Source organism: Globicephala melas, chromosome X (assembly GCF_963455315.2).
Source record: "Globicephala melas chromosome X, mGloMel1.2, whole genome shotgun sequence".
NCBI lineage: Eukaryota > Metazoa > Chordata > Mammalia > Artiodactyla > Delphinidae > Globicephala > Globicephala melas.
The window spans coordinates 112,505,088-112,528,477 of NC_083335.1; the positions used below are offsets into that span (position 1 = coordinate 112,505,088).

The 23,390-nt window shown below is 40.2% G+C and overlaps 1 protein-coding gene across 6 annotated transcripts in view; it reads right to left on the reverse strand.

Moving 5' to 3' along the window:
- The window catches only part of REPS2 (RALBP1 associated Eps domain containing 2), a 233,700-nt gene that overhangs the window by 104,652 nt on the left and 105,658 nt on the right, over positions 1–23,390 (reverse strand). For 5 of the 6 annotated variants that reach the window (XM_030848155.2, XM_030848153.2, XM_060292272.2 and 2 more), the window contains exons 6-11: positions 18,913–19,051; positions 13,557–13,620; positions 11,412–11,554; positions 7,970–8,064; positions 2,987–3,056; positions 1,468–1,521 (exon numbers count right to left, since the gene is read on the reverse strand). In XM_030848155.2, coding sequence (XP_030704015.1) covers positions 1,468–1,521; positions 2,987–3,056; positions 7,970–8,064; positions 11,412–11,554; positions 13,557–13,620; positions 18,913–19,051 — 565 coding nt within the window. The remainder of the gene's footprint in view (positions 1–1,467; positions 1,522–2,986; positions 3,057–7,969; positions 8,065–11,411; positions 11,555–13,556; positions 13,621–18,912; positions 19,052–23,390) is intronic. The other variant, XM_060292273.2, reaches the window with a different exon arrangement.

Genomic DNA, 23,390 nt, shown 5'->3' on the forward strand with positions numbered 1-23,390 from the left:
TACTGTGGCACGCACACCCTGATAGGTTCTGTCTGGTGACGCCATGCCCCATTCAATGAAGGAATGTTGAAAATGACACCTAAAGCTCATGTCCCAGAGAACACGAAATGCTCATGGAAAAAATAGGAAGAGTTATTAGCCTAAAAGGCTGTTGGAGAAGCACAATTTAACTCTCCAAATTTAAATAACTTTTACTGATACCATAACATGAAGTTTACAAAAACTAGGATGTATCCACTTCATTTCCAGAAATTAGAGTTGGAAAGTACCTACCTCAGGCATCTGTCCTACACAAATAGAGCATTTCCGTCTATGATGAAGGAACCTGAATCAGTTCCAAAAGCCAAAACTAGGCTTGAGAATTCCTACCACTTTTGGAGTCATAGTTGATCTACGATCTTAATTTTCTATTTCTTAACGTCACTTTCTAGAGGTAGTGGTTCCCAAAATAGGCTGAACATTGGAACCCCCTGGGAGGGAGGGGCTGCCTAAAAATACAGATTCTTAGGCCTTATCACTGCAATCAATCATATATTCTCATTCATATTCATTCTCCCTCCCTCCGTCCCTCTCTCTCCCTCTACCCCTCTCTCTTTTAAACCTTAAATGAACTTAGTGTTTGGGAAATACTGTACTGTAGCATAAGCCTCGATGTATATTGATTCCTTTGTTCCAACTTTAAAAAAATGAAGCCTGGATGATAGCTAGTAAACCAAAACAAACATGATTTACTTATGAAATATTAAGAGAGATAACACTAAAAGAGAAAGCAGCAACTTCTTTCATGTGCTCATAACCAGAGCTCCAAACAGTAATGCCAACCCTAGCCAGTTTGTTCTCAGCTAGGTTCATCTTGGTTCAGTGATGGCTCTGTCGAGAAAGCTGAGGCCACAGGCCCGACCATCTCCATGGTTCCCAGACACAGTTCTGACTCTCCAAGAACCTGGGCAAATACGACTTTTATTTCTCTCCTTGGAATCCACTCCATGTGTAAGCACATTTACCTGCCTTCTTGGTGGTGAAGCATAATGAAAGCGTTTGAGATTTATGCTTTGGAAATGGAAAGTTTCACCTGTGAGCCTCCCATTAATCCACCCCATCAGCTTACTCTACACAGAAATCACAATGGCTTGCTGAAATCTTCCCAAATCCAAGCCTTCACAATTTTATACTTAGTGACAATGAGACCCTCGATTCAAACTGAGAAATCCTTTCAGTGAAACCTATATTCAGAAATTAAAAAGAAATCACCCTCTTCTCATACCTGAGAAGAGGGGAGGAGTAAAAAAGAAACCAAAAGGTTTCCTTAGAATAAAACACAAGACAAATATTTGGACAGAAATATATATATATATATACTATCACAGATGTACCAGTTTTCTCACTGAAACTACAGGGTTGTTTTGGTTTGTTTGTTTGTTTAAGAAATAACTACATTAAAAATATATTAAATTGGTTTTCTCCTACCTGAATCCTCGGACATATCCTTTGGTAAGGCTTCATCCGTAGCACTCTTCAAAGCTAGCAGTGTTTCGTTTTGTTTTTAAAGAACAAGAGAGGGAAAAGTAAAGAAAAAAAAAATTTATGTCTCAGACACATTACATTAAAACAAAGAACCCCTAGTCATCACTTATGAAAACGGTGTTACAAACATCTATAAGTTGCTATAGCACTTACTAAAACAATAAAAGTCTCCTAAACTATGGTAACAGGTTCTCCTCCTACAGAGAACAGAGGTATTTTCAATGTTCCAGAGAGAGTGCCTCTAGTGGCTGGGAGGAGTATTACCAGGAAGTATCAAATTTCCCCATTTCTTTCCTGACATCCAGAGCAAAGATACAAGGACCTCTCTGAGAGTGACAGCCAGGATTCAGGATTTTTAGAGCTCGCGAGGTTATTCCAATGGGTAGTCAAGGCTAAGACCCACTAGTAAAGACAGTAATCAGAGTACTTGCTGCCACAGATAACATCTAGGTCTGCCTGCCTCTCCTGAGCAAATACTGAAACAGAGAGCATGCAATTACTATTTCCTAATGGGAAACATTTTTCATGTTTAACTCCCATACAAAGCTACATCCATGGCAGGTCATGATAACAAAACCTGAAATAGCTTCACTGATTTTTAGTCCCTTCAGATAAGCCTTTCATTCATGGGCAGTGAATCAATATCAGATAATAGAAGGAATACGGGCTTGAGAATTCGAAAATCTTGGTTCTTATCCCTGCTCTTTTTCTTACTGAGCAAATAATTCATACTGCCTGAACTTTAGTTTACTCATCTCTATATTTTATGTGATAAAACATACCAGCCTCCATTCCATTTTGTGAGGACTGAATAATACAGTGCATGAGGAAGGACCTGATAGATTATAAAGCATTATATAGAAGTATGGCAGGAGGTGGGGTGTTCCTCCTGCTCTTCTAGATAAGTCCCTGGCCAACTCATCCCTGTGCTTGATGCTAGCTGTAACACGGAACACCGTGCTGCACTGCTCTCACCCGTCCAGTAAGATAAGCAAATCATCACAACCCAACACCCACAAAGTCACAGAGAATAAAGCCCAGGGGTAGAAACTCTCTCCAGAAGGTAACTTCCTCGAGGATTAGACCTGTGTACAAATGTGCATGTATATTGACATTCTGGGATCACATCTGCCAACACAAGATGTTATGCTCACAAACCGTTCAGCTTCTAGTCATTTCCTAATTAGTACGACCAGATTCCAATAAAAGGTGTTGGAGTAGCCTGAGGGTCAGCAGTGAGCACAGGGTCATAACTGAAGGGCTGTGGACACTCAAGGTCTTGTTACCACTTTATGAACTATAGTTTCGTCACAGCAACTGGAACTACTTAATCCATCCAAATGTTTTCATATACAGAGAACAGTCCTCAGATGCTCTAGAAGCCAGCCACTCCAAGAGAAGTAGATTAAAAATATATATAGGTAAAATGTCCCTAAAGGGAGAAAACTCATTCTTTCCATACCTTGTTTGTCATCACCAGTCACATCTTGGGTAGGGACAGGAAAGTCGGCCATGTCTTTAATAGATAGCTTCTTGGAAAAGAAAAGTAAATTAATAATATGGGTTGGAATGGAAATGAAGTGATGTGCACATGTGATGCAAATGTTTTTAAAAGCTATGTATCTTGCCAATATTTCTGTCTCCCATAAACCCTGACATTTAATACTATTTTATTTTTTAGATTTCTAGTGGGGTATAAGTTAATTTGTATTGAAAAATTTATATACACAGAGGGAAAAAATAATGACTTAGATTGAAGTACATGTATAGACCACGCATTATATCTCAATCTGGTGTGGGACTCAGCCAGAGTTGTGGAGCATTTGCCCACGGCTCCAGTCAAGAACAAACCTGTGCTCTAGGTACTTTCTCACAAGCAGAGAGAGGTTCTGACAAGTGGCCCCATCACATGGGTATTTGCCAGGATCTCTTATGTAGAGGGTGTTCAACCCTGATTCAAACAGCCTCCTTGTCATGGAATAAGAGAATTTTACTGATGAGCGGAACAAAATTTTCTGCTAACTCACTGAAGGAAGAAGTCCTCACTTACACTAAGAAGATGAATACCCAAATTGATCAAGTATTGATTAGTTTAAAATTCTATGTAAAATCTACTTACTATAATTTCTTCTACACTCTCAATTAACATGGACTCTGTCCTCTGATAAGATTAAAGGATAATACATATTCATAGTTGATATATATATGTAAACACATTCTAGAAAGATATATAAAAATTGAAGGGTGATTGGTAGGTGGGGATAGGGATAAGAGGAGAACTTGCCATTATATGCCTTTTGATATTCTTTTTATTTTAAACATATTAAAAAAATCAAATAAAGATAAATTTTAAAACTTAAAGAAGTAGGGTAAATTCCTGGAGTTAGCCGGTGCTCCAAAAGGTTAACTGGTTTACCTCTCAGAATCTGAACAGCCCAAGAGACCTAAGCAATACTTCTGTTTCCAAACTGTTTCAAAGAATGGAGTTAGAATACTGTTTGGTGGTAACCCGATCTAGGGCTTAGCCATCCACAGGCAAGTCATTCTTGGCATTACAATGAAGCCTCCAGATGTAATTTAGAACAGAGAATGTATCTCAACAGCGCCCTTCTTTCATTTTCTTGTCCCACGTGGATTGTAATCCAGATCCTTAGCAGAATAAAATAATTTAGGAGTAGAAAATATGGATAAAAAGAAATCCAAAAGAACACTGTTGAAAGAAATTTTTAAAATCTAAATAAAAGGAAAGACACCCCGTGCTCATGGTCAGAAGACTTAATATTGTTAAGATGGTAATATTCTCTAAATCCATCTACAGATTTGAAGCAATCCTTCTTGCTTTTTTGCAGAATTTGACCAGCTGGTCGTAAATTTCATATAAAAATGTAAGGGACCCAGAATAGCAAAAATACTCTTGAAAAAGAAGAACAACTTACCAGAAACTTATAGTAATCAAGACACTGTAGTACTCACATAATGACAGACATATAGATCAATGGACTAGAATTGAGAATCCATAAATAAACCCTTAAATTTGTGGTCAACTGATTTTCAGTAAGCGTACAAAATTGTCTATTCAATAAATGATGCTGGGACAACTCGATATCCATATAAAAATAAAGAATGAAGTTGGTCCTCTTCTTCACGGCATATATAAAAATTCACTCAAAATGGATCACAGACCTAAATGTAAGACCTAAAACTATAAAACCCTTAGAAGAAAATATAGGAATAAACCTTCATGATCTTGTATTAGGCAATGGTTTCTTAGATATGACACCAAAAGCACAAGCAAAAAAAGAAAAAAATTAGATAAACTGAACTTCATCAAAATACAAAACATTTGTGTTACAGAGGATACTATCAAGAAAGGGAGGGAAAAACAAAGAAAAATACTTGCAAATTATACATTTAATAAGAGATTTATATCCAGAATATATAAAGAACACTTACAACTCAATAAATAACCCAGTTTATAAATGGACAAGGGATAGGAATAGATATTTCACCAAAGAAGACATACAAATGGCTAATTAGCACACAAAAAGATGCTCAATATCAGTAGTCATTAGGAAATTCAAATCAAAACCACGAGATACCACTTCACTCCCACTAGGGTGACTAAAATCAAAAAGACAGATAATAACCAATGTTAACAAGGATATGGGGAAACTGGAACCCTCATACACTGCTGGTGGAGGAATGTAAAATGGTGCAGCTGCTCTGGAAAGTAGTTTGTGTGTTCCTCAAAAAGTTAAACACAAGGTACAATATGATCCAATGATTCCACTCCTCAATATATACTCAAGAGAAGTGAAAACGTGTGCACACAAAAACCTGTACATGGACATTCAGAGCAGCATTTTTTCTAACAGCCCAAAAGGGGAAACAACCCAAATGTCCATCAGACCAAGAATGGACCAACAAAAATTGTGTTAGTATCCATACAACGGAATACTATTCAGCAATAAAAAGGAATGAAGCACTGATACATGCTACAATGTGAATGAACTTTAAAACATTACACAAAGTGATCTCATCACAAGAAAAAATTTTTTTTCCTAATTCTTTAATAGCGTATTTATGTGAGATGATGGATGTTCACTAAACTTAACACAGTAATCATTTCAAGATGTATGTAAGTCAAATCATTTTGCTGTATGTACACCTTAAACTTATCCAGTGCTACATGTCAACTCTATCTCAATAAAACTGGAAGATCAAAAGCAAACATTATACTAAGTGAAAGAAGCCTGTCACAAAAGACGACATATTTTACATTTCTATTTATATGAAATGTCCAGAATAGGCAAATTCAGAGACAGAAAATAGCTTAATGATTACTAGAGGCTGGGGGAAGCAGGGAACAGTAGATGACTGCTAATGGGTACAGGTTTTCATTTTGGAGTGATGAAGATGTTCTAAAATTCGACTATAGTGCTGGTTGCACAACTGTCAATATAAAAAAATCCACTGAATACTTTATACAAATTGTATACTTTAGATGAATATGGTATATGAATTTTATCTCAATAAGCCTGTTTACAAAAGAAAGAAATCCAGTAACCTAAGAAGCACTGCTAAAGACAAGTGTCCCTGAAATTATAATCTTTAATTCTTGATGGAAATAAGTACATGGTACAGCTCTGCTGTCTTTAGAAAAAGATGTACTGCTGAGCAAACTTCTCAAGACCTGACTCAGCTATAGCTCCATTCACAACAAACACCTTTACGGAGTCATCCTTCACAGGGCTGGTACCAAGATCTATCTAAACTCCAAGCCTGGGGAATTCCCTGGCAGTCCAGTGGTTAGGACTACACGCTTTCACTGCCAAGAGCCCAGGTTCAATCGCTGGTTGGGGAACTAAGATCCCACAAGCCATGTGGCGTGGCCAAAAAATAATAATAATAAAATAAAATAAACTCCAAGCATGCATTCCTGTGTTTAAAATATCTCCATTTCCAGGCTTCACAGACACCTGGATATTTGCTCCTTTCCTTTTAGAGATGATAAGTGAGTGCACGAAGAACAGCAACGTGAGTCAGTAATTAATTTCTCCAAAAACAAACGGCATTATTTATCTCTGTTGGAAAAGCAAAGATCATCTGATAGCATGGCAAGTTGGAACAAAATGTTTAACTAGAAAAAATGTGAATTATGACGTTTTTAGTAAATCACCTAACAACAACATAATTTTACACAAGCAGGGGTACCCATAGCAAAAAAAATTTAAAAATAAAACAAAAAACAAACCAAAACAAACAAAAAAAATAAAACAGGGCAACTGCATAAGACAGTTGTAGAGATGTCTGTCCTGGCCTGACAGACAAACTTCTCCGTACACTGTCAGCAACCCCAGAGTACACCGAGGGCCGGGAAAAGTGACTGACAATCATACCTGCTTCACCATCATACACATTCTACAGAAAAAGAAATTGAAAAAGCCAAAACTCTTAGAATGCACCTCTATCACTCCACCTGAAATCAGTTTATCTCCTTCCCAAGAGTAGAAATCTGCTGAGCAAAGGAACACGGAGGCTACGACTCAAAGAGCAGTAGAGAGGTCAAGAGAGACGTTATCAGAGGGGGCGCAGCAGAAGCAGGCTTGATTCGCTCAGAGAAGAGCAGAGGATGGCATCCACAACATGCACTACAGGCACGAGAGCCTTGTGGGAAAGAATAAATAATCACACACAATCACAAGAAATTTTTTAAATGGCCCTGTATCCTGCCTTTGACTTCTATCATCTTGCAACGTCGGAGCACTGTAATAGGAGCCTATGAACAAACCTCCATTTATGAAACATTTCCAGACTTTTTTCAGGTTGGGAACAGCAGATATCATAAGTTGTCATCACAGCAATCATAATGGTGGTGACGGTGACGAAAGTGCTGATATTAACAATAACCATAAGGACCCCTAAAGCACACAGTTAAGCCCCTGCATCAGTGGCCCAACATTATAGGAATTCTTCGGGTTTCTCTTGAGGACCATCCAAATCAGGCAGCTTTCAATGTGATCTGGGGCCCTCATATACAGTTCTCAAACCTCCTCTCAAAACTGTTCTGATTCATTACACCTTGTTAATAATCAGCTGCTAAAAATACAACTTTACAATGTTTACTTCAAAATTAAAGCTCGGTTGAAGCAAATAACCTGGCTTACGTTTTCCTGGCTTAGTTTGGCTATACCTAAATTTCACCTCTAAAAGGTCAAGAGGCTACTTTGCTTTTTTCACCAAATCTAGTTTTAGGGAGAAGAGAAAAAAAGATAATTATAGATATATCTGGTGTCTAGATTTGAAATGCTGAGCTCCAAGGTAAGTACTAAGTATTAAGAGAAATCGTTACGAAAGCAAATTTTCCAGAGTTTGTAAAGAACAATCAGCTAATGGATTTAATAGTACACACATCCTCACTTATTAACATATGAAGATCTTTTACCTCCATCCGATTCAAGTCACGGGGTTGTTGGTTTGCTGGCACTGACTCAGAATAAGAATCAAATAACGCACACTCCCACTTGGGCTTAGGAAAGGCTAAGAAGAAACAAAAAGAATGCATAAGAATATATACTATAGTCATGGTGGTCGTCGTTTCCTAGCAGCTTTTCTGTGCTTGGTAAATAGAGCAACAAAATCAGCCAGCTCCTATATGCGAGAGATGGCACTAATCACGGTGAGGTAGTATTTCAAGTTCTTTACGTGTACAAGCTAGTACTTCTGCCATGCCCACTTTACACGCAATAAAACTAAGGAGCAGCGAAGGTAAGCACCTTAGTCAAGGTCAGAGAGCCAGTAAATGAAGAGCAGGGGCTTGAACTGCCAGCACTCCTGCTGGAAGGTCCATGCTGTCAGCATTTCATGTTGTAACACAGAAGTCATTTTCCACCTTAACCATCACTATCACAATACTTCAGTTTCAACTAAGCTACTAGCAGCATTTTAAAATGGCAGTAACTATGGTGATAGTTTGAATACCATAAACATTAACTGAGGAAATACTTCATTTTAGCTATTACTACTGGAAGTAAATAGACAAGATCTTACAATGATATGTGCCGAAGAAAGCTTTATGAAGTACTCATTTCTTTTGGTTAGCAGGAATAACAAAAATAAGAACACAAGTTCTTCCTGATTTATAACAATGAGATAATCACATTATGGGTTTCTTCCAACATAGTATAGTGACAGCAGCTGTTAGCTGGGTAGCTGAGTGGATCAGCATAAGAAAAACCATCCTACCTGGTAAGCTAACACTGAACACTCACACTATTTCTTAGAAACAGATTCTGTTTCACCACTTTTGTCACAAAGTAAGTAAAAAAAAAAAATGTCTCAACAACTAGGAAAATTGTCATTATTCCAAAGAGGAAAAGCAGACTGGGGTAGACAGTAAACAGAAGCTACAAATCAAATTTGTCAAGACCAGCTATTAAGAAATCAAAATTTTAGTGCCATGTTTAAAAACATTTTTTTGAATCAAATGTTAAAAATAGATTGGCAGGGACTTCCCTGGTGGCACAGTGGTTAAGAATCACCTGTCAACACAGGGGACGTGGGTTCGAGCCCTGGTCCAGGAAGATCCCACATGCCGCAGAGCAACTAAGCCCTTGCGCCACAACTACTGAGCCTTGCGCTAGAGCCCGCGAGCCACAACTACTGAGCCCGCATGCCACAACTACTGAAGCCCGCGTGCCTAGAGCCCGTGCTCCGCAACAAGAGAAGTCACCGCAATGAGAAGCCTGTTCGCCGCAACCAGAGAAAGCCCGCTCGCAGCAACAAAGACCCAACACAGCCAAAAATAAAATAAATAAATGTATTTAAAACAATTAAAAAGCACAGAGAAGACCCAAAGAGTTCTGGCCATTTTCTTGAACCAAATACAAAAATAAACAAGGTTAATAAACCATTTAAAAGTCAACTACTAAACCCTTAGGGTTTGCCATACTATCACTAAGTTTAATGGGGTTTTATGAGGTCTCTCATGGTTTTTGTTAGAACTATTTAATTATTACTTAAGATTAATCCCACAAACTCTGGAAATGATGTGCAATTTTTGTTTAATTGAAGGGTATATGATGGATTCTTCTTCAGTTGTCTCTATATAAATGCATGCTCCATAAAAGGCCATTAAGAAATGGGGGGTGGACTTCATTCAAAATAAAGGGAGATGCTCTTGACTGAGGCTCTATTTTTTAGACTCCCCTGTACTGCGTAAGCAAGGTAAAAGCAGCCATTTGCAGCAGTAAAGGAATCAAGAGGCTATTTCTCTTTTGTTAATACACTTTTTGCTCAGGGCTTTCAGACCTTTAAAAATTTCATCAGTGACTTTTGAAACACTCCGTGAAACACCTGAACACCTACAAAGTGACTCCTCAAATAAGAAGTCATGACACCCAGCCTAGGTTCCATAGCCACACCACATAAGAACAAGCAAACAGCATTCCTCAAGACCCCAAACAGGAAAGAGAGGGAGGAGAGACAGCGAGACAGAGACAGGGACACAGAGAGAGACACTAAAGAGGAAACAGAGCAGTGTGTCATGCTGCCCAACTGCAAACTAGTTCCTGGGCACCCCTGAGGGTCTCCCCCAGACTGTAAGGAAGGGGAACACGCTGGAGTTACGGCCCGCTGGAGTCAGAAAGCAGCTGCTATTAGCAAAGTCCAAGCTCTGAAACAAGTAATAGCTTTTGCTCTCTGAACCCTCCCCTTTGTACATTATCTGAGGGCCTCTGGGCAAGATTCCAGAATGGGTCATGCTTCCCCCAACATGTTCACCGGTCCCTGGCACCAGCCACATACTTAGTCTCTTCCTTTTGGTTGAGCCTCCACCCCGTCACTACCTAACACAGAATGACAGACTTTTTATTTAAGAGTCAGAGACCCGAAGACTGACTTAGATAAGTCACTGGGTACTTTGAATCTAGTGTCGTTATGAGGAGGAGACAAGACAAGATAACCTAAGGCCTTTCCAGATCTAACCAGGAAATTTATGATCTGTTCATGACTAATCACATTTTCTTTAGACACTGGTTCCCTCCTGCCAATAATCATCAATGACTAAGCTCTCACGTTTTAGAGGCCCTCTCTAAAAAGTGAGAGAGTCTGTTGAAAGCACCAGCTATTTCTGGACCCTTTCGATGAAGGCTATACTTCTGTGAATAATAAAATTCACATCAGAAATCAGCCCACTGCCTTTGAAAGGGCAAGAGACACTATTAATTTTTTCAATCTTCCAAAGAAGTTAATACAAAGGTTGGACTCACCATGACTCTTTCCTATCCAAAGGATTTGGGGGTAACTGTTTTATTAATGAGAAAGACAAAGAGAGCTCTATTCTAACTTTCTGGCGTGCTAGAATGTTCTATATCTGATTGCAGTTACATGGGTGGATACATATTTTAAAAATCGAGTGTACATTTAAGATCGGAGCCTTTCATACATTTCACTGCATGTAATTTTTAAACTTTTTCATTAGGTACAGGACTCCTAGTCCATTCCGTTGCCCAAGGCCACTCGGGGACATCGGGCTGGGCCTAAAGATGCTAAGTCAGCATTGGCTCTACAGGAAGATCTTCCTCCTAATTTTTTATCAGCTGGGGATTCAGTAGTTGCCTGGTCCACAATTTTCATGAAAGGGTTACGTGGCTTTGGTTCAAATCCATCCAGACAGTACTAGAATGGAGATAAGAGATGACTCACGTTTGCTAGATCATCCCTATGCCTCACATTATAAGTTGTGAGAGTCTAATATCAGTTAATGAACAGTAACTGTGTATACAAAGGACTCCACAAAGTGTCTGGACAACATCTTAAGGAACAAAACTCTCTTCCAAGGTCTGGAAGGAAACGCCTAAGGTTTAGGATTTATGATGAAGCATTACCTGCTTGCAGGTACTCTGGCTGCAGAGTTGGAGGCAGGCCCTCAGGCAGTGGGTAGCCGTTCTTCCGGGCCACAATGAGATGAAACGCAGCACAGAACTCCGGCAGGCTCAGGGCTCCATCACAGTCAGCATCGCTCAATTCCCTAAGGAAAGCAGATGTTATGAGCGCCTAACACGGGGCTCAGAAGGAAAGTTACTCAGCCTCAAACATGCAAACATGACTCCCAGGCTCTCTGGTGGAGGCCCTGCAGGGTCCCCAAACCCATATAAAATCTCAGGGGGCCACACGGAGGAAGAAAAATCGACGCCACTAGCATGAGTGGCACTTCATAAATAAAAATTGAAATTCTTCAGATTCTCCAATAGATCTGTTTTACAACAGACTACACAAGTAAAACACACTATGGGACAAAAAGGAAAACGATGCCCACAATTCACACTTAGTTGACAGTCATTCAGTAAATGAGTTGTGTGAACAGCCCCGGACCTGGTGCTCAAAACAGTCAGAGGAAGGGCTGGCCCTGCCCTTTCACCGGTGTCCTGGCCATTATTCAGTTACCCAAGCTCAGATACAAGCACTTCATTTCTCAGCTTTAAGGAAAAACCTTGAACTTTTCAAGTTGCAAATGTTGTATCAAAACTTTGCTTGAGAATTCCCTCCTGGGAAAACACAAGTAAGCTCAGTAAATACTCGCTGAATGATGTTTTCAGATAAAACTAGCAACTAGGGAAGGCTGGAACCAGATGAGATAGAAAGGAAGAAAGGGAGAGGCTTGAAAAGGCTTATCTTTGCTTCAGCCGTTGTTTCCCACTGAAAAGCAGGGGCCTATCTGCCAAAGTAACTAAGACCCCATAAGCTCAACCAGTCTCCTAGGTGTACAGAGATGAGTACGCTTGTGTTAGGACAAGCAGAGCGAGAAGGCATATACAATCATAGTAGAAAGGGGGTTACTATTTGAAAGAAAAACCACGGAAGGTAAGCTCCGGAACTTTCCTTTGGACCCTTCACATCCTTGTCCCCCTTGAATATTCAGAAAGCACCAGCTCCCCAAGGTGAGGAGCCAGGGAACTGTTTCAAACACTGGGTGGAGAGAATCCCACAAAGCTTACATGGATATGTCTCAACAAAAAGAGAGAAATCCTCATGCCAATAATGTTAAGACTGGGAATTCTGCCAAAACAGACTGTATTCTTTACAAAATGATAGTTCCTCTTTTTTCCTAGCTTTAAAGCCTAATAAGGCTTGCCACTTTTTTTTTGAATGCTATAATATATTGCCGAAAAACCGAAATTCAGCTCAGGATCCCAGATACGGTGGCATTCACAAGTGTCAGTGGAATAGTTTTCCAATATGATGCACAAAACATGACAAGCAATTTTAAACTCTAATTTTTTTGTAAATCCTCATGATAAAAAGTTTTACATAAATATTCCAATATTTTAATTATATATTTATCACAGTGTGGTCTCCCGCCCAGTCTTGAGGAAGAAGAGCCCACACGCAGCCGGGAGTTTACAGAGGTATGGAGCGTTTCCATAAACGCAAACAGAGCCATCTGGACCAACCAGCACAGCCCTTCTGGAGCCGGTGATGGAGCCGGCACTGCAGCAAAGCACCGGGCACGCCACATGTGCAAGTCTGAACCGGGGCCCAGCTGATAAACACCAGCCAAATTTACGAAGCTCAGAGGCAGCGAGAAGAGTCAAATTTAACTTAATTCCAAAATATTTGTGGAACTTCTGTTCACCTGGCCTCATAAAATATTATAAAGAATAGCTTTTCAAGGTTCTCTGGTCACTTACACCACATCAAGTAGAAAAATCTGAAAATAAAACACACAAGATGGAAATTCTCATATGCTCACACAACTGCTTAGACTGAAAAGGCATCTACGTGAGGATAATAATTAGGAAATTGCTTTTTAAGTAAGAGCCAAAACAGTGCGTAGTATGTGCCAGACGCTATTCATTGTGCCTTTCATATAACTTACTTAATCTTCAAAGCAACAATAATCTAAGTTCTTTTCATTCTCTTAGTCTGATTTTTAAAAAATTCAAAAGATTAGATTTTTAAAATGCAAAAGTAGGAGCTAAGGGATGGCTATGGATAACAGTATGATACTATGAGGCATTAACTGTACTTACCATATATAGGAGAGTTCTGGAATGGAAAGCTTTGATTTGGTGAAGAAGTTCTTGGCCACAGAACCTGTCAAGAGTCATTGTTTAAATAAATCATGAATTACTTATCTAGAGCAGCTTTTATATTTATATGTAAATGAATCACCATTTTTTTCACTCAGCAACTCCTACCATATAACCACAAATATAATTATTCATCAAAGCAACTACGAATTGTGTGGCTAAAAGCAACATACAAACAGCTTTTAAAAGAGTATGTAAATTACAATAGGGCAAAAGAACTAACGGCATAATACTTAATTATGACATGAAAATTATATGAATTCCTTCTATTTCCAAAAATATGCAAAATTTACTAAAAATTCAAAAGATAACTATCAAAATTATCAAAGTAAAAATCTGTCGAGCACTTTTAATGAACGGATGCAAAAGTAATACACGATCATGGTAGGAAACAGCAAAAAAGAAAAACTAACACCATTAATCTCATCATACTAGAGATAAGAAGACAGACATCTTGAGAAAGCGTTTCAGTGAGATTTAAGATCTCTTGGTGGCTCTTCAAGAATCGTATCCAGGAACCTCTTGCTACTTTCTTTATTCATTGCAAATTTACCAATATCAATGGAAATCAGGTAATCATTTCATTTTACATGTAACGTAGCTTCAAGTCCCAATTGCACTTAAAATGTTTACACCCAATCCTTACTGAGATTGAAATTTTTATGCTTTCTGCTCTCAAAACAGTTTCACAATTCAAAAGCCTCAAGTCTAACACAAAGAACACTCAAATCAAAGCCCTAAACTCTATTCTAAACTGATAAAGTCAAAAATCTTTCCTTAGCCAGCACGAGACTTCTAACTGGCCTTGAAACAAAGGATTATAGTGGACCCTAAGGCAGACTTATTTTCCTTTGATAGATGAAGGATCAAAGACAAAGTACCCTATAAATGAATGAGCCTTCTCCCCAAGAGCATCCTGGAAATAATGCTGACCCAGGACTGTTGGCCATCCATGCAGCCTCCTTGCCTTGTCAAACATTTGTCAGAAATGTCTTGAAAGCCCATTTGCCAGCTATTTTATACATAGAAAGGCATTCTCCCCTAATTTCATTCTTCTTTTTCCCTCCTGATCTCCTTTCTTCAAAGTATAATAGGCTCAAACCCACAGCTAGAGACCTGGCCTGGACTTCACACAGTAGAGAGAGACTGTCGGCCCACAGTGTCCCAGAGTGGTTGGGTGGCGCCCACAGGGAAGATGATGGCTAACGAGGGCAGAGAAGGAGCACTTGAGCAAGCCAGGTGCTCCCTCCTTCGGTGCTGACAGAAGTTCAAACGGGGAGCTGGAACCCTCGCCCCAGCCCCACCCCCAAGCAACAGAGAAACCCCAAACAAGTCTCCTTTCCTTGCTCTCTCCAGCCATTTTCAGATCCACCCGAGAGCCACATGTGGGGCAGAAGAGGTAGAAGGGAGGCTTAAAAGCTGTCAGCAGTCAAAGATCAAAACCATGAATCCAGACTTTTTCTTACAAGGGGTCTCTCAGCCCAGTAAACTACAGCTACCCACAGCATTGATCCATCAGTGACTGAATGTTAATACATCCAATATATACAGATTTTTAAAAAATAATAAAGACCAGTAAACCACTGTAAAAATGGATTGAGCTATGAGAGTTCAAAGAAATAGATGCAACTGACTCTTAATCATATTGGAAAAAAATGTTCAACCTTGTTCGTGAGACATCTGTAAGTTAAAGCCACACAAAGACATGATTTCTTGCCTATCAGATGGGAAAAATACAAAAGTTCAATAACGTGTTTTGATAACAAGACTATGGGAAAACAGGCACCTCATACAATGCTGGTGGGGTGACAAAATGGCACAACCCCAAAGAAGGGGTGTTTTGCAAAATCACATTTGACCCGGTAATCCCACTTCCAAATTATCCAAGGATACACTAACAAAAATATAAAAAGACATATGCAGAAGGCTATTTACAAGAGAAATATATGTAATAGCAAAGGACTAGAAGTAATCCCAATAAAGAATTGGCTGAATAAATGACTGCACATTCACACAATCTGTAAGAAGAAACAAGAAATAATATCTCTACATACGACTACAGAGTAATCACCAGAATATATTAAGTGAAAAAAGCAAGGTGGAGGAAAGAGTAAGTAGTATGCTACCACTTATCTAAGAAAATACGGAGATAAGAACACACACACACATAGAGAGAGAGATATGTGCATACACGTATTTGCTTCTATTTTTAAAAACAGACAAATAAGCCATTAAACAAGATGTTTACCTATAGGAACAAGGTAGAGGAGATAGGGACAGGAACTAGACTTCTTTGAATGTAGCTTGTTTTGTAGACTCAACTTTAGGACTGTGTTAATATTTTATATAAGTAAAAAATTAAATTTTAAGAACACAATCCTTAAAACTTGAAATCAAAACAAATAAAACTGAAAAGCACAAAGTTGGAGAACTCTCACTATCCAATTTCAAATACTTACTATAATAATCAAGACAGTGTGGTATTGGCATTAGGCTAGACATACAAATCAGTGAAACAGAATTGGTAAAGAAATAAACCCTCACACTTACAGTCAGTTGAATTTTGACAGGGAACCTAAAACAATTAAATGGGGGAAAGAATAGTTTTTTCAACAAATGGTGCTGGGACAACTAGATATTCACATGCAAAAGAATGAATTTGAACCCCTACCCCATATCATATGCAAAACTTAGCTCAAATTGGACGAAAGAACTAAATATAAGAAATAAAACTGTAATATAGGGAATTCCCTGGCAGTCCACTGGTTAGGACTCTGCGCTTTCACTGCCAGGGCCCAGGTTCAATCCCTGATCTGAGAACTAAGATCCCACAAGCCACACGGCGTGGCCAATAATAATAATAATAATTAAAAAATTAATATGACCTTGGATTAAGCAATGGTTTCTTAGATATGACACCAAAAGCACATGCAACAAAAGAAAAAATAAACGGAACAGCAAAATTAAACTTTTTTGCTTCGCAAGATACCATTAGGAAAATAAAAGGACAAGCCACAGATTGGGAAAAGAATATTTACAAATCATATGTCTGATAAGGAACCTGTGTCTAGAATACACAGAGAACTCTTTCCACTCAACGATTTTTTTTTAAAAATGGCAAAGTATCTGAATAGGCATTTCTCCAAAGAAGATATACAAATGGACAGTAAGAGCATGAAAAGATGCTCAATGCATTCTTCATCCAGAGAGAGATATCACTTCACATCCACTAGAACGGCTACAATCAAGAGATAAAAACAAGTGTTGGCAAGGATGTGGAGTAAGACACTACTGGTGGCAATGTAAAATGGTGCAGCCACTTTGGAAAACAGTCTGACTAGTCCTCAAATGGTTAAATACAGAGTTATCCTATGATCCAGCAATTCCACTCCCAGGTATATATCCAAGAGAAATAAAAACATACATCTACACAAAAACTTGTACACAAACGTTCACAGCAGCATTATTCTTAACAGCCAAAACAACCCAAAAGTCAATCAACTGATGAACAGATAAATAAAATGGGGTCTATCCATACAATGGAATGATATTCGTCCATAAAAAGGAACGAAGCTCTGGTACATACCGCAACATGGATGAACCTTAAAAACATTATGCTAAGTGAAAGAGGTCAGACACCAAAAAACACTTATTATGCAATTTCATTTATATGAACAGCCCAGAACAGGCAACTCTATATAGAGAGAAAGTAGTTTAACGGTAACCTAGGGCTTGGGGGTGGGGAGAGCAGGAATGGGGAATAAATGCTAATAAGTTGGTAGTTTATTGGGGGGAGGTGCTCTAAATCTAGATTGTGACTATACTACACTAAAATCATTGAATTGTATACTTTAAATGGGTGAATTTAGAGTATGTAAATTACATCTAAATAAAGATGCTTTCTAAAAAGGGACATCAACTAATTGCAATGTATGAACCTCTCCTGACCTTGATCAAACTAAACTTTTTTAAAAGGCATTTGTGAGACAATTGGGGAAGTCTGAACAAGACTTGATATTAAGTAATTTGTGGGGTTTTTTTTAATGTGCTAATGAGTTGTGGTTATGTTTTTAAAAGAGGCCTTATCTTTACAGATACATCCTGAAATATTTTCAAATGAAATAGTCTGGTAATTGCTTCAAAACCGTCTAGGCTGAGAGAGGGTATAAATAAAACCAAATTGTGAGAGCTGACTGATAGGTACATAGGAGTTTGTTATACTAGCCACTTCAGTTGTGTCTGTATTTGAAATTCTGCAAAATGAAAAGGTTAAAAGAAAATAAAAACATTCCTAACAGCTACCTATTTGTATTTGGTTAAATATCTGCATACATTGTGAAAAAACTCACTTAAGCAGTGGGTAAAGTTAGCAAGTGGTCAATAAATGCAATCTGGGTTTCTGCTGTTTTTTAAAATCACGTTGTCAACGTTAATTTTTTGTATCTACAATATTCTGCCTTCAAATAAAGCCATTACCACCAACCAGAAAATGATATCTGCGTTTATACAGGTACATTTCAACTACGCACCTTATTTCACGAGAGAAAATTAATCTTAGTCCACACTGCGATATGTCAGGTTACAATTATCAAGCACATATTGTTATTCTTCACAATTGAAGTATAAAAAGGAAGTTTTATGAATTTGTCTTCCAGACTCTACTATTTCACTGTTTGTTTAGTCTTCAGCCGGGTGAAATGTAGGCACGTGGGAATTAAATCAGTTCCTCTCAGCTTGAATTTTGCATGAGAATTCAATAGGAATATGTATTTCTGAAGATAACCCAGAAGAACTAACATGTGGACATAAAAAAGCTGGCCAATTTTCCTCCCATATTTTCTCTCAGAAAAACCAGAGGAGAAAGACTGCAGCCAAAGAAAACGAACATGAACTTGAACTCTAAGGTGTATATAACATAAGGAGACCTGTGACAGCAACTCTTTGGGAGGCTACACTATGTCCTTGCTGTAACACCAACATAGTGAGTATGCAATTAAAGGTGCGGCACTAATTTCAGGAACTGCTCCAGCTAATAAGGCATAGGATCTGAACCAGGATGCTCCAAATTCCCATTTAACCCCCCTTTGAAACGGAAACATAACTTTCCCAATATCACTGCCAAGTGTTTTTCTGCATGGTTTATAATTGATGAGACATTCAACCTCAGAGAAAAACAAACTAAAATCATAGAAGGTTGTTGTACTCATTTTGTGTGGACTATTTCTCAAGATGGGCGCTGTTATTTATGTGAGACAGTGAGCTGGGACCCGTGTTCTCACCCACCAGACTTTGTTACCTGAAATGAAGGAACTCGGATCAGGCTGAAGGGACCGGAACTGGTTGACATAATACTCTCGCTGCTCTTCCGTTATCCTCCACGGTTCATCTGGGTAACTACTGTTGTTATCCTGCAGTTCTCTCTCCACTGAAAAGGACTTTAAAAAGAAATCAATAAGCAGATGCTCACAGAATCTGTCTTTTGTGAAACGAAGTAGAAATATTAAACCCAAGCATTATAATTTTTTTTTCCTCAAGGGAATGAATTTAAACACCTTGTGAGTAGAATTTAATGGGAATGTAAACTTCTGAAGGTCAGACATCATGCTTTATACCTTTCTTTTGTATTTCCCAAAGTTGTTAACAGGTCTGAGCATGAAATATTGAACACTTGGGTGAGTGACAAAAGATTTTCCAATGTGATGAAGGGGAAAAAAATACAATCGTTCTTTTCTTCAAATATTCACCACATTTTGATCCATTCAAATTAGTTGAGTAGATAGTAAGATAATCTAGATTCTTTTTAAACCACTTTTTTAAAATCTAGAACAGCTATAACCACACCATCTTTCTTTCTGAGGCATTCCCGTTGTATAAATCTGGGAATCAAAAGCTCCGAATCAAGTCCCACGTCCCCAGGTCCCACCTGAGTGGCAAGTCAGGATCACCAAACCTCTCCTTCCACATTTGTGAACTGGGGGTTCTACTTAGTAATAGAGCTGAGTGCAAAGATGGGCTGTCATGGTACCACAACAAACAGGGTAACAAGGGGTGCATCCGACCTGCCACTAGGGGGCATGCAAGCCAAATTTGAGATTTTAAGGATACAGAGAACCAAAGTAGTAGTGCAGGAGAAAAGAGCTCTGCTAAGCAATGGGGAAAGAAGCAAAAATGGTGATTCTGGAAGGAGCAGCACAGGGCTTTGTTGCATCCCTCCCATCTACCCTAAGGCTAAGGTGCTACTTGCCAAGGGCCACCTTCATGGAACTAAAAGGTAAACACAAGGAGGGTGAGCCTTTAAGACAAAAGGAGACTAGGAAAGAAGGAGAGAGGTATTACTACTAATACCCATCAAGGTGCCTGCTTCTGAATGAACACACTACCAAGGAATTAATCATTAGGAGGGTATTCTACTCACTATCCCCAGAAAAGACAGCAGACCGTCTCTGCTCCCTGCCTCAACCTCCACAACAAACACACACCACATTCTGGAAGTAACTCTTCCCTGGAACACTTGGCTCTCCTCTGATGCCATTCAGAGAAGAAACAACTCTGTAAAAAGTTTGAGCTGTGATATGACCTTGAGATGCCATCTTTGAAGTCTGCATACTAGATGAGTTTCCACTAAATCTAAATCAAACCGTTTTTAAATGCCCTGAAAGTCACTATCCAGTAGTTAATGCCTTAAATTCATAGAGTGTTTTGAAATTTACAAAGCATTTCATACACCCCTATCTCACCTGACCACCTCAAACATTTGAGAGGTAGACACAGCAGGTATTAGTATCCTTTTCCCAGATGAGGAAACCAAGGCTCAGAGAGCTTAAGGGACATGCCCATATCCTTCACTGAACCCCTGCAGTCAGCAAATACGTGTCCACTTTTTTTTAATCTGTTGCCAAAATCTCCATGCTAGGTATTGGCTGCTGCATTCCCTGGCGCTGACATGGAAGCTTCTACTCCCCTAAAATGCACTCTCCTTCCCACCTGGAACCAAAGCTGCCATACCCAGTCGTTGCTGGTAGTGTCATCCCATAACCATCTGCTCACCCTATTTCCTCTCCCATATTATTTGACCCCTGAGTGGCATCAGTGGTCTCTTAGCAGGTCTCAAGTCTAATCTGACAGCAGGAATCGGAAATGGACAGGAGAAAGTGACCGATTCCTCTGCTTAAAAGCTTTCAGGATGACCTATTGCCCAATAAAACAAATCCCCCTCCTCCACCTGGCTTTTAGGGCCCTTATAATCCAGCCTCCTCCTTGGTCACTCATATCAGGCTTCTGATAGCCCACATGCTCTCTCCTCATGGGTCAGGTTTGCATATTCTCCCCAGACCACCCTTCCTCTGATCCCAGCCCCCCCAAATCCTACCCATCTGGGCTTCCCTGGTAGTGCAGTGGTTGAGAATCTGCCTGCTAATCCAGGGGACACGGGTTCGAGCCCTGGTCTGGGAGGATCCCACATGCCGCGGAGCAACTAGGCCCATAAGCCACAACTACTGAGCCTGAGCGTCTGGAGCCTGTGCTCCACAACAAGAGAGGCCGCGATAGTGAGAGGCCCGCGCACAGCAATGAAGAGTGGCCCCCGCTTGCCACAACTAGAGAAAGCCCTCGCACAGAAACGAAGACCCAACACAGCCAAAAATAAAATTAATTAATTAAAAAAAAATCCTACCCATCCTCAAGTCCCATGGCCCCAAAGGACTCTCTGACGTACCTGCCAGGCCCACAGCCACTGCAGAGGCGCTACCTGCCCCCAACCCCCAGCTCAGCTTGGCTACGAAGATGGGTCTGGAACCACATGTGCACAGCATGGCCCACCTCATGCCCGGTCTCCCCCAGCTGAGTCCAAGTAAGTGTGGGTGGGCTCACAGTTGCTGGCCTCTGGGATGCTCTGGCACAGAAAGCTTTTCTCTAGCGAGGACAAGCTGTGCCAGATGCTCATTCTTGTGGATGTGGATAAAAAGTAGAAAGATCAACAAGCAGAGAAAGCAGACCCTGAGCAGATGCATAGCAGGGTGGGGGTGCCAAGCAAAGGCCAACTGGGACTTAAAGTCACAAGGGAGCAAGAAGTGAGCACAAGCAGAATCTGTGAGGAGTGCAAGTACTAGAAAGAGTCCGGGGTGAGGGTGGCTGCTGGCAGCCAAAAGGCAAATGGACAGTGAAGCAAACTCAACTAGTCTGTTCATGGCGGAACAAACATGAATAACCAAGAACTCCCATTCCTAGGGACCACTGGGCCAATCCTCGTCTCTCATTTCTTGGATTCCCATGAGAACCCCAACCCCTTCCTCCTTCTCAAGAAAACTTAAGAGCTGACAAGGAGAATTCCTGCTCCTTAAAACCAAAAGCGCCAGGGCTTCCCTGGTAGCGCAGTAGTTAAGAATCTGCCTGCCAACGCAGGGGACGCGGGTTTGAGCCCTGGTCCAGGAAGATCCCATATGCCGCGGAGCAACTAAGCCCGTATGCCACAACTCCTGAGCCTGCGCTCTAGAGCCTGCGAGCCACAACTACTGAGCCCACGTGCCACAACTACTGAAGCCCGCACACCTAGAGTCCGTGCTCCGCAACACGAGAAGCCACTGCAGTGAGAAGCCTGCACACCACAACAAAGACTAGCCTCCACTCGCCGCAACTAGAGAAAGCCCGCGCGCAACGACAAAGACCCAACGCAGTCAAAAAAAAAAAAGTGCCTTCCAACAATGAGAGAGGGCATGTGAACACCAGGCAACCCGTACCTGGTGTGGCCCTTCTACCAGCCTGCCCGAAACATCTTAACCTACCCCCATCTCTTTCCCCTTGCTTCTCACTGCATGTTTTGAATTGATTTGATAAATCAAGTGATTTGAGCATCTTAGAAAATATGAATCCTTATTATAAGTATGCTAAGTATCACACAGTTTGAACATTTAAAGTGCTGTTTGTTAAATATCTTCATTCAGGTTTCGATCTGGAGGGCGAGAACCATATCATCTTAGCCTTCATTCTGCACATAGCCCCTAGCAGGCTCAGCACAGACACTACAGAAGTCGGGTGGGGGCCACTTATTGACGGGCTCTAACAACTTCAGGGGTATGTCTTATGTTGAAAGAGATGCAAAAACACTACTCTATGCTGCGTGTAATGAAAGAAAGCCCATGAGTCCATTTCATATTTTATTTTATTTTTTTAAAGAATAACTTGATTTTTTAAAATATTTATTTATTTGGTTGCACCAGGTCTTAGTTGCGGCAGCAGGCTCCTTAGTTGCGGCATGCATGTGGGATCCAGTGGGATGGAACCCAGGCCCCCTGCACTGGGAGCGCAGAGTCTTATCGACTGCACCACCAGGGAAGTCCCCATTTCATATTTTAAAGTTTGAGATCTATCAACAGACGTCCCTGTCGGTCCCATGGTCTGATCTCTATGGAGAGGTTTCAAGTTCCTTATTCATTAAGTGAGTGATTTCAGAGACAGGTAGAAGGGGCGGATCACATTCCACGTTCCCTGAAGCCGAAATATTCCAAAAGAAAGCTAATCTATACTACAAGAAGCCAAATGATGTGAACTTTGCTGCAGAAACACTGACCTGCTCATTCATTCATTCACAGACACTTATTCAACATCACCAACATCCCAGACACTAGTCACTAGGGATACTCTCTGATGGTCAAACACATTCTTTTTCCCAGGAAGCCTAGAGTCCAGTGAGGGAGAAAGACGGGCAGTCGCAAAACAGTGAGGTGTGAGCTGTGGTGAGACAGGGAACTCTGGAGCTCCGCGGCTGGGAGTCGTTCC